This window comes from Oryctolagus cuniculus, chromosome 9 (assembly GCF_964237555.1).
Source record: "Oryctolagus cuniculus chromosome 9, mOryCun1.1, whole genome shotgun sequence".
Lineage (NCBI taxonomy): Eukaryota > Metazoa > Chordata > Mammalia > Lagomorpha > Leporidae > Oryctolagus > Oryctolagus cuniculus.
Genome location: NC_091440.1, coordinates 71,459,265 through 71,471,479, shown reverse-complemented (window position 1 = coordinate 71,471,479; position 12,215 = coordinate 71,459,265). Strand labels below are relative to the sequence as shown.

Sequence of the window (12,215 nt, the reverse complement as noted above, 5' to 3'; positions counted from 1 at the left end):
ATAGCCATTTAGGGAGTGAACCCGTGGATCTCTCTGTCTCTCCCTCTCTCTCTGTCACTCTGCCTTTGAAATTAAAAAAAAAAAAATCTTAAAAAACAAAGGGTATAGCATGTTATTCCTTTACAGTGAGGGCATTTTTTTTACCAGAGCTATTTTATTTTATTTTTATTTATTTATTCTTTTATTTATATTCCCCCAAATAAACCTTTTATTTAAAGAATCCAGACTTCATGCATTTCATAAGTACAACTTTAGGAATATAGTGATTCTTCCCTCCATGCCTGCTCTCCTACCCCTCCTCCCTCTCCCATTCCCAGTCCCATTCTCCACTAAGATTCATTTTCGATTAACTTTATACACAGAAGACCACCTCTATACTAAGTAAAGTGTTCAACAATTTGCATGGTGAAAAAAAAAAATACTGTTCCTCAACAGTTGAGACAAGGGTTGTTCAAAGTCATTGCATCTTGAATTTAATTTCACTTCTTTTTCTAAAAACTTAATTAACTTTAACAAAGCATCCAAGAATGATATGTCTTTTGGGAACACTTAGAAATAGTTATAATACAACTCTTTGAGGACAAAGGTCCTGCATGGGAAGTTAGTGCACAATGACTCCTGTTGTTAATTTAACACTCTTATATGTATGACGTCAATTATCACCCGAGACTCTTGACAAGAGCTGCCTAGGCTATGGAAGCCTTTTGAATCCACAGCCAGACCAGAATGCCTTAAGGGCTGATTCTGAGGTCACAGTGTTATTTAAAGCAATTGTCATATTATGAGTCTGCTGTGTGGATTGCTTCCCATGCCAGAGCATTCACTTCTTTTTAATTCTATCTATGATTATTATTATTACCAGACTCTTATTCCTAACCATATGATCACTTTAACACTTAAGATGATACTTTTGGTGGCCGGCACCATGGCTCAATAGGCTAATCCTCTGCCTTGCGGCGCCGGTACACCAGGTTCTAGTCCCAGTCGGGGCGCCGGATTCTGTCCCGGTTGCCCCTCTTCCAGGCCAGCTCTCTGCTATGGCCCCGGAGTGCAGTGGAGGATGGCCCAAGTGCTTGGGCCCTGCACCCCATGGGAGACCAGGAGAAGCACCTGGCTCCTGGCTTCAGATCAGCGCGATGAGCCGGCCTCAGTACACCGGCCGCGGCGGCCATTGGAGGGTGAACCAACGGCAAAAAGGAAGACCTTTCTCTCTGTCTCTCTCACTGTCCACTCTGCCTGTCAAAAAAAAAAAAAAAAAAAAAAGATGGTATTTTTGGGCTGGCGCTGCGGCTCATTAGGCTAATCCTCCGCCTGCGGTGCCGGCACCCCAGGTTCTAGTCCCGGTTGGGGTGCCGGATTCTGTCCTGGTTGCTCCTCTTCCAGTCCAGCTCTCTGCTGTGGCCCGGGAAGGCAGTGGAGGATGGCCCAAGTGCTTGGGCCCTGCACCCGCATGGGAGACCAGGAAGAAGCATCTGGCTCCTGGCTTTGGATCGGCACAGTGCGCCGGCTGTGGCAGCCATTTGGGGGGTGAACCAACCGAAAGAAGTCCTTTTTCTCGTCTCTCTCTCTCACTGTCTAACTCTGCCTGTCAAAAAAATAAAATAAAATAAAGACGATATTTTTACCACCCAGCTTAAGGGAATTTCAGGTCTACATCCCCATGTTTATTGCATCTCAATTCACAATAGCTAAGACATGGATTCAACCCAAATGCCTGTCAACTGAAGACTGGATAAAGAAATTATGGGATATATATACTATGGAATATTACACAGTGGTTTAAAAAAATGAAATCCAGTCATTTACAACAAAATGGATGAATCTGGAAAACATCATACTTAGTGAAATAAGTTAATCCCAAAGGGACAAATATGACATGCTGTCCCTGACCTGTGATAACTAACAGAGCATCTAAAAGGCAATCTGTAGAAGTGAAATTGCCAGTTTGAGAAGCAAAGAGTTGAACAGCCTTTGTCTTGACTGCTGAGGAACAGTTTGGTTTTTTAAATACTATTGGTTGAACTCCTTACTTAACATAGAGTTAAATATATGTGTTTAAAGTCAATTGAAAATAGATCTCAGTAAAAAATAAAAATGGGAATAAGAGAGGGAGGAGGAAGAGGGGTTGGGAGTGTGTGTGGGAGGGAGGGCATGGTGGGAAGAATCACCATGTTCCTAAAGTAGTAATTATGAAGTCTATGAAGTCTGTAACTGTAAAGCTGCATAGTTCTGCATACATTCCTACAGACTTACTTCTAAGGGTACAGTGAGGGCATTTCATGTTTAATCATTTGGTTATTCATGTTCTCAACTCCAGTTCCTAGATTTTTACAATGGTTTGATTCTCTTATTTATTTATTTTCATTTTATTTGAAAGGCAGAGAGACAGAGACAGAAAGAGGGAGAGCTCCCATCCAGTGGTTCATTCTTTAAATGCTCCCAACAGCCAGAGCTGGGCCAGGTTGAACCCAGGAGCCAGAAAGTCAATCAAAATCTTCCATGGGGGTGGCAGGGACTCAAACCCTTAAGCCATCATCTACTGCCTCCCAGAATATGCATTAGCAGATAACTGAAACCAGAAGAGCCAGGGCTGGGACTTGAACCCAAACACATTAATATGGATGCAGTTGTTCCAAAACAGCATCTTAACCACTGCACCAAACATCTGCCCCACTGATCTTATTTTTTTCTCTTTTATTATCAACTGCTAAATGGGCATAGTGGTCATATTTAATATTAAATTGATCCTATTTTGCTTTTCAGCACCAATATCTTGGCTGGCTTCTGTATCTTAGTTTGGTCTGATTCTTATCTTCTAGCTCAGTGGTCTCTACTTAGCTCTAAGGCAATCATGTGTTTCTGGATCTCCTCATTCTATTCTAGTTGGTGTCAAGGTCAAACAAAAATATAGAGAAGAATCTCCAATAAAATAATTTTTAATTGGGAATGAAGAATTCCCAATTGCAATTCAGGACACATGTACACAGGCTACTGTGTTGTGTCTGGAGAACACAAGAAAGGTTGGGAACTTTATTAGGACGGAGATATCTATATAAACTATTGTGAAAGAAAGTTCATTGGCACTTACAGTGCATAGGGAGCTGGCAAACTCTGACTGGTGAGCAGTGGCGGTTACTTCATAAAGCTAGTCTTAAGGTCATAGTTGTCAATTCCCTTAACAGTTGCTAAGATGAAAAAAAAGTCTGAAATATAAGGCAGCCTGTTTCTTTGAATTGGCCTAGCAGGGCAGTTCCCTGAACAATCATCTGTGACCTGAGCATGTTCTCCCCATAGCCTCTTGGGTCAATTTTAGATGAGAATGACGAGAATGTTTTCATTTGCATACTCAATTTCCATACTGGGAAGGGTGATGAGGAGTGACCTGGGATGGTAATATGCTCACTGCAGCTATAATATGGCCTTCCCTTGTTTTCCTGGGAAGAAGGAATGACTCAGCATCTTCTTTCTTAATGTCACGGTGCCATTTTGCATTTAGTCATTTTCTCAGAAACTAAAATTGTTGCACCAAATTTTTGAGTTGTGCAGTAGCATTTATTCTCCCATAAAGTGCATTAAAGTGTTTATGAAAATAGAAAATAATAATTCTGAGTTTAGATTCAGATGTCAGGTTAGCTATTCAAAAGCTACAATTTTTTCACTCTAGCCATGAAGTATACTTGATTTGTATCTATACTTAGAAAAATTATAGAATACTATACTATAGTATTTAGATTATATATTTTTTAAAGATTTATTTATTTATTTATTTGAAAGTTGGAGTTACACAGAGAGAGAAGGAGAGGCAGAGGCAGAGAGAGAGAGGTTGGTCTTCCATCACTGGTTCACTCCCTAATTGGCTACAATACCAGAGCTGCACTGATCCAAAGCCAGGAGCCAGGAGCTTCTTCCTGGTCTCCCATGCAGGTGTAGGGGCCCAAGAACTTGGGCCATCTTCTGCTGCTTTCCCAGGCCATAGCAGAGAGCTGGATTGGAAGTGGAGCAGCCAGGATTTGAACCAGCACTCATATGGGATGCTGGCACTGCAGGCAGCGGCTTTACCCGCTACACCACAGCACCAGCTCCAGATTTGGACTTTAAGCTCTTGTTCAACTCTGGGATTTGGTGACTCTAGGATTATTTTACTCTGAAAACAAATTTAAAGTGAAAATGGTAAAAATGCATCTTCAGTTTCTTGGGATAACTATAGTTGCTATGAAATTGTCAGTTACCATGGATTTGTATTATTCTTTTTTAAAAAAATTGTTTATTTGAAAGGCAGAGTTACAGACTGAGAGAGAGTGGCACAGAGAGATCTTCCATTTGCTAGTTCACTCCCCAAATGGCCACAAAGACTGGAGCTAGACCAATCCAGAGCCAGGAGCTTCCTCTGGGTCTCCCATGTGGGTGCAAGGGCCCAAGCACTTGTGTCATACTCCACTGCTTTCTGAGGCACACTAGTGGAGAACTGGATTAGAAGTGGAGGAGCAAGAACTCAACCAACACCCATATGGAATGCTGGCACCGCAGGTGGCGGCTTAACCCACTAGGCCACAGCACCCGCCCTTGTATTGTGAATTTTTTTTTAATATTTATTTATTAAATTTATTTATTTATTTATTTGAAAGTCAGAGTTACACAGAGAGAGGAGGAGAGGCAGAGAGCGAGAGAGAGAGAGAGGGAGAGAGAGGTCTTCCATCCGCTGGTTCACTCCCCAGATGGCCACACCAGCCGGAGCTGCACTGATCCAAAGCCAGGAGCCAGGAGCTTTTTCTGGGTCTCCTACACAGGTGCAGGGGTCCAAGGACTTGGGCTATCTTCTACTGCTTTCCCAGGCCATAGCAGACAGCTGGATCAGAAGTAGAGCAGTCAGGACTAGAACCAGCACCCATAGCGGGTGCTGGCACTGCAGGTGGCTGCTTTACTTGCTGTGCTACAGTGCCGGCTCCATATTGTGAATTTTTAAAATCTTCCATTTTGGGACAGGCATTTGGCCTGGTGGTTAAGAAGTCCATTAAGATGCCCCCATCCCACATGTGAGTGTCCACGTTTGATAACTGCTTCCAGCTGATGACTCAGCTTTCTGCTAATACAGACCCTGGGAGGCAGAGGGGGGTGACTCAAGTAATTGTGTCCCTTGTTTCCACGTAAGAGATCTAAACTGAGTTCCTGGCCCTGACTTTTAGCCTCAGCCTAACCCTAGCCATTGTAGACATCTGGGGAGATAACCAGTGACTGGGAATTCTTACAGTCTTTGTCTCTGTGTCTCCCTGCCTATTGAACTAATTAATTATTTAAAAATAAATAAATAAATAAAAATATTCCTTTTTTAAATCCCTCAGACAAAAATGATAGAAAGGCCCGGACTTGCTGCAATGTGTGGACATTATGACTATTATTATGCACAACTTGACTTGTTGAGGAGGAGAGCCCATGAACCAGGTCATCACTGCGCTCCTCAGAGAGAGGCCACCGTTGAAGAGAATTGGGATCAGGAAGAAAGGCAGCATCCATCACCTGGCCAATGGTAATGTCATGACCTACGCTCTGGCCTTCAGAAAATATAAGTCAACATTCTTCATTCCCAAATCTTCCCAAATTCTCCTAAAACAAAAGAGTCAAGAAGGTCCAGAGTCTTCATTGTAAACGCTTCACGGTTCTCTCGACTCCCTCTCATCTCCAGTCTGGTAGAGCATATCTTCTTACCCATGGAGCCAGTTAACCAGAGGCAAAGTCCATATTTTGAATTTTTAAATATTTGTCTTCTTCCTAATACTGCTTTTTGAGGGGGTGATAAAAATAGTAGTATGTATTGCATTTTCCAAGGTTATCAACAAGAATCCTTAATAATTGAATTATAAAAATAAAATGATCACTTGAGACATTTTGAAAAGTGAAATAGATTTCATTCACCTTTTATAGTTTAGAGATTTTAAAAAGATGGATGTATTAGAAAATAATACACTTAAATGGTTCTACAAATTTCTGCAGAACTACAACATTTTCAATTTTTTTTCACATCAATGTCAGTGTTCCTATGTCCAGAATAATATGATACCTATTGTAGGCCTGAAAACCAACTGCTGAGTGGTGGGTTTTTTTTTTTTTAGATTTATTTATTTATTTATTTGACAGGCAGAGTTACAGACAGTGACAGAGAGAGAGAAAGTTCTTCCCTCCATTGGTTCACTCCCCAATTGGCCGCAACAGCCAGAGTTGTGCCGATCCGAAGCCAGGAGCCAGGTGCTTCCTCCCAGTCTCCCAGGCAGGTTCAGGGGCCCAATCTCTTGGGCTATCCTCCAGTGCTTTCCAGGCCACAGCAGAGAGCTGGGCTGGAAGAGGAGCAACAGCGACTAGAACTGGTACCCATACAAGATTTGGTGCCACAGGCGGAGGATTAACCTAGTGTGCCACGGCGCTGGCCCCCGTGAGTGGTGGGTTTTTTTCTCTTTTTGAAATGTTTTTTCTTCACATATTTTTTGTTGTTGTTCAGTTGGGAACTTGGTGACTTTGACGACTATGGTTATTGCTGAAATTTTGAATGAGCTATGAAAAATACCAGAGTTTATGGTGGTGACCTCATAAATAGCTAGTGAAAATCAGATAAGAGCAATAACTGAATGATTTCCTCAGAAATGTGTGATGAGAAAAATAGATGTTTTATGTTTGAAGATATTCAGTGATTTTATGGTTTTACTCATCTTCATAATATACTTTGAATTATCCCATGATCATAAGAATTTTGTGTTCCATTAGTTGAAATTGCGATACCATTGTAGGACTTGATTAATGAGGGACATGCATTACATATAAAAAGGAGCAGCCTCAGAACGCCCTTTCTCTTTTCTCAGCCGTCTTCCACTATTTGTCTAGATACTACCCATTATTTCTTCATGTATAATTTCTTCTCTCTTATGGAAACAGTGAAGTTCCTTCTCTTCCTTGTGTGCCACTGCCCATCACAGCTCTCTCTAGTGTATCCCAGAATGCCCATCTGATGGCTGGTAACCCCTTCCTTTTTGACCCACCCCTTCCCCCAGCTGTCTCTCTACTGGAACCTGGTTCCAGGCCATGGAATAGAAGAAGAAGAATTTGTACAGGGTTTGAGAGGGGTTGGGTTGCAGATGCAGAGAGAGAAATGTTTCTTGAACAGCCCCTGGGAGACTCTTATGAAGGTGTTATGACTGTGGCCAGTTAGGGTTTTGAGAGAGTTGAGAGTTACAATCTAGCCCTCATTTAATTCAGGCCTTTATGTGTGTCGGACACTGGTCAGGCACCTACAGGGCCCTAATCTCTGCAAATCCTTGTATCAGCCCCTATGAAATGCTCTGTGAACTAAGGATGATTCAGAGAGCTTAGCTAGCTTATTTTGTCATTCTTCTGAATGATTGATTATTAACTTGACCCTTTGTAAATTGGTGCTGAACATGATGTTCCTGAAGGAATTATCTCTTAAATGTTAATTCTGTCTTTGGAGCCATAATATTACTGGAATTCCAAAAGACATAGTCCATACTATGATCAAAATGCAACCAGTAGTTATAGAAATTCTTAGCAGGAAATTCTGCAAAAAAGAAGATGGATCTATAAAATGTAGATATAAGCCTGAAAATGCGTTGGCCATATGGTGCTGGCAAAACACTTTGAACATTTTGAGAGACAACTGAAGCATCACTTCTGTATTCATTAAGCAGTTCAGTGCTAGCAGGATGAGTGGAGATGATGGGGTGGGACACCATCCTGCTGTTGAGGAGCTCAGAGTGTAGTGTAGCAAACAGACAAGAAACCCTTGTGAAGTCAGGAGTAGAAGTCTGCTAGATGAGAAACCTACACAGTGCATGAGAAGATTTGGGCATGGGTGAGTTTCACTCCCCCATCATATATAGACTATGAAACAACTCAGCCCTGCTCTGAAAAACAACTATTGGAGCACAATATTTTTCTATTTAATTGTCTCCTGAATCCCCAGTTGCTATCTTCTCTATCATTTTTTCCTCTTGATTCCAAAGATTTTCTTTCCCCTTGTAAACATTCTCTAACTCTGAGATATTCTTGAACTTGGAATGTCAAACCACATGTGAGTTGTGAGCCTTACTTCAAAGCTGAAAATCCACTCATCAGATTGGTGCCTTAGACTGTTTAATATTTCTACTCAAGCCGGATACTTTTATTTCCTAAGGCCTGCTGAGTATCTTCGGAGGAAATTTGAGGCTCAAGAATATAAGTTGAAAGTGGAAAAGCAATTGGTAAGTAAAATACCAAATACAAGAGGCAATCGGGAATTTTCTAATAGTGTCTCTGTTCACAGGTATTCAGAGATTGTTAAGTCAAAGTCCATTCCAGCAGAAGGTCAAGACCACTCTGACCACCATAAAGAAGAGTAGTAGGAACAGGCTTCCATCAGAGTCTGGGAAGGCTGGTCTCTTCCTGGCTCTGTCACTTGCACAGTGAGCTTGGGCAGTCCATCCAGTCTCTCTGAGCTTCAATTTCCTTTTCTAGGATGTGAGTCTTGGAGAAGCTGAGTCCCTTTTGGTGCTGCAGTGCTGTGATTCTAGCTTATTAAAGGCACTTCAACACGTTTTTTAAAGGATTGTGGTACTTTATTTGAATTCAAAACTAACCTTTACTCTTTGTGTTGTAATTCTGGGGCCTCAGAGGCTAGATATGCAGCTTCTTTGTGTCAGTCTTAGTTTGACATCCTCAAAACTTACAACTTATTCCCTTACCTAATCTCATGCTCTGGGGTTGCAAACCCTTCACAGAGCTTTCATTTCACAATTACAATGAACTAAGAAAATGAATCTAGGTGTTTCAAATGGTAGCATAAAATGGCAATTCCTTGGAATACTTAAACCAGCTGATTTAAATAACTTGAAAATTTGTTCAATGTTTCATACTTCTGCTTGTGATAAAAAAAAAAAACTACCAAATTTTGAGAGCCAAAATTAAATTTGAAGATATTTCCAAAATGCAACTATACTTTATAGATTATTTTATTTAGGGGCAGGCATTTAGCCTAATGGTTAAAGCCCGGGTTAAGACATCCATATTGAGTACCTGGGTTTGATGCTTAGCCCTGGCTCATGACTCCAGATTCCTGCTAATATAGACCACAGGACGCAGCAGTGATGGCTCAAGTAACTGGGAGATCAGGCATTAGGTGTAAAAGTTAGGGTACCACCCTGGTATCACTAACACCAAATTGAAGTGCTTGGCTTCTAGTCCTAATTTTTCTGCTAATTCCAGTTTCCTGCTAATATGCACCCTGGGAAGCAGTAGGTGATGGCTCAGTACATGAGCTCCTGCCACCCTCATGGAAGACCTAGATTGAAATCCTGGCTCCAGGCTTCAGTGCAGCTCCATCCTGGCCATTGTAGACATTTGGGAAGTGAACCAGCAGATGGGAGCTTTCTCTATGTTTGTGTATGTGTGTATGTGCCTGTCTCTTTCTCTCTCAAATAACTAAAAAAAGTTTTTGTTTCATTTAATAAATAGGGTCTTCGTCCATCTTCAGCAGAGCCAAATTACAACCAGAGACAAAAGCTAAGAAGTAATGGAAAAGAGCCTGGATTCCAGGAGCTGCAATTTAGGAAAAATGAAATAAAGGAACAGGTTAGAAACAGTCTACTTCCAGGGCTGCTGCTGTGCTGTGTGGTTTTCTTCTATGCTATGTATGCCAGGGTGGTCTCCTACAGTGCACCTGAGAGGCTACGGTTGCACAAGTGCAAAGGAGATTCAAACAGTTCATGAGAAATGCACATTTTTCCATGAACTTTTTGAAGCCCACTCTTACTTGCTGGACTTGACACATAAAGTACCATACGAAGTGTTTTGGGGGACACAGAGTTACGTGTTCTACCTTCTCTGAAAATGCAGCACAGCTAAGTTCCTAAGACTGTTCACTTTGGATGGGTAAAGTAAATGCCCATCATGAACATATTTGGGGTTTATATTCATTTCCCAGGGCTGCTGTAAAATAGCCCCAACAAAATGGGTGACTTAAAGCAACAGAAATATACTCTGTCACAGTTCTGGAGCCTGGAAGTCCCCAAAGTGTCAGCTGGGTCATCCTCCCTCTGAAACCTGCAGGAGAGATTCCTTCCTTGCCCCTTCCTAGCCTCTGGTGGTTTATTGGGGCAATCTTTGGCATCCCTTGGTTTACAGCTGTGGAACTCCAACCTGCATTGTCACTTGGCATTCTCCTTGTGTCCCTGTCTTCACATGGCTGTATTCTTAGGCCACCAGTCATACTGAACTAAAGATCCACTCTGCTCCAGCATGACGTCATCTTTACCAATTACGTCTCCCATGTCTGTGTTTCCCAATATGGCCACTTTCTCAGGCACTGGAGGTTAGAAATTCAACATCTATTTGGGGGAGGGGACAATTCAACCCATCCAAGGGATTACATATAAAAGTGGGGTGTGTAAAGTGACTGTACATCACCAACACATGGGGGTTAGATATGAATATGAGCTCTGAATCTCAAACCACTGCATCCCTCAAGGGGTGTGAGGTGCCACAGCCAAGTCATAAGGCACATTGTCATCTTCAGGATAACAGAGTTTTCCAGTTCTTGCTTTGTATTTGCATTTTTTAAAAATTATAGACTGCATAGAGATTATTTTTATGAAATTGTTGTGCACATCAATCAGAGATTTTTGGATTGGGTCTGCTTTCCAGGAATATTGGAAGCAGTTGGAGGAAATACGCCAGCAGTACCACAATGACATGAAGGAAATTAGAGAGAAGATGGGGAGAAACCCAGAGGTAAAGTCATTCTCCTGCAGGAAACCCTGTACTACTGATTGAGTTGACCAAGGGAGCTGGTATTAAATGTAGTGATCTGAGAGAGAAAAGGATAATCTTGTCAGCTGGGTTTTTTCAAAGGAACACTGTCAGACCTGATTACAGCTTTGCTCTGTTGTGGTTTACCAGAGACCACACCAGATGGTGAGGATATCTGGTATCCTCAGTTAGGAATGGCAGTGATCAAAAACACGTGCTGATGGTTTTCCTCATGATCAGCCAATGACTCTTACTTTAGACCAGAACTGAATGAGATGCAGACAATCCAAAATGAGCTGAAGTTCATGCCCTCAAGGAGAATAAAAGGTTTGCATCATTGAATTTAACCCTCTGCAGATTTAAGGGCCTAACGTCTGTCTGAGGCAAAATCTGAGTGCAGTTGAGATGATTCTCAGGACCCCTTAAAGGTGCCACGTTGGAAATCCCTCTTTCCGTCTCTCACAGGGGTCTGTAGAGCTTAGCAGAGTGTGTGACTACTACTTCAGTACAGCTCCAGATGAGACATGGAGACCATGTTGTGTGAAAATTTAAATTTTCTTTTATTTATTTGAAAGGCAGACACACACACGCACACAAACACAAACACAAACACATCCTCCATCAACTTGTTTACTCTCCAGAAACACCTGCAAAAGCCAGGAGCCAGAAATTCAATCCAGGTCTCCCAGGTGGGTGGCAGAGACTCACCTACTGGAGGCATCCCCTGCTGCCTCACAGGGTACATATCAGCGGGAAGCTGGAATCTGAAGCAGAGCTGGGACTCGAACTCAGGCACTACAGTATGGAATGTGGGTTCCCAAGTATGTCTTAACCACTGTACCAAATGCCTGGGTAGCCTGGATATTTAAACACTGGTAATACCCTTAGCACCCTAGATGCTCTTCCAATGAGAGGCCTGTGTGCCCCAAAACAGCCATTTCCCATCTCACAACGCACTTGGCTTTGCAACCATTGAGTGGATCTACCACACTGCTAGAATTGATCTCATCCCCCCTGCCTTCACCCCTGAGTGGGTATGGATGATTAATATAAGTAATACGAGCCTATAATACAATTAAATTCTCTGATCCAGGCTCCAAACCAGAGCTTTCACATACTTCCTCTCATTTATCCCCACAACAGAGAAGCTAGATGAGTCCTGAGATATTACTGGGCACACTGAGTATTTCAACCTGGAAAACTACTACTCTTTATAGCAGATGCAGTGCTGCTCATACATAGTTGGGAAGCCAAGACACACGTATGCAACTTCAGTGCACTAGGACTGAATGTAGTTAAGCCATGGGGTACAGAGGCACAAAGATAAGTAGGAGGAACAAGCTGTAGATTTTTATGCAAGAAGAAGGGCACTTAAACTGAGTCTCAGAATTCAGAGCAGCCAAGCGGAGGAGGGACAGACTGAACAAGCC

At 42.2% G+C, this 12,215-nt stretch overlaps 1 protein-coding gene across 1 annotated transcript in view; it reads left to right on the top strand.

Annotated features, from left to right (window-relative positions):
* NEK5 (NIMA related kinase 5) overlaps window positions 1-12,215 on the top strand; it is a 98,615-nt gene that overhangs the window by 39,418 nt on the left and 46,982 nt on the right. Inside the window, 4 exon segments of the mRNA XM_017350285.3 lie at window positions 5,340-5,524; window positions 8,177-8,243; window positions 9,493-9,609; window positions 10,681-10,767. Coding sequence (XP_017205774.3) covers window positions 5,340-5,524; window positions 8,177-8,243; window positions 9,493-9,609; window positions 10,681-10,767 — 456 coding nt within the window.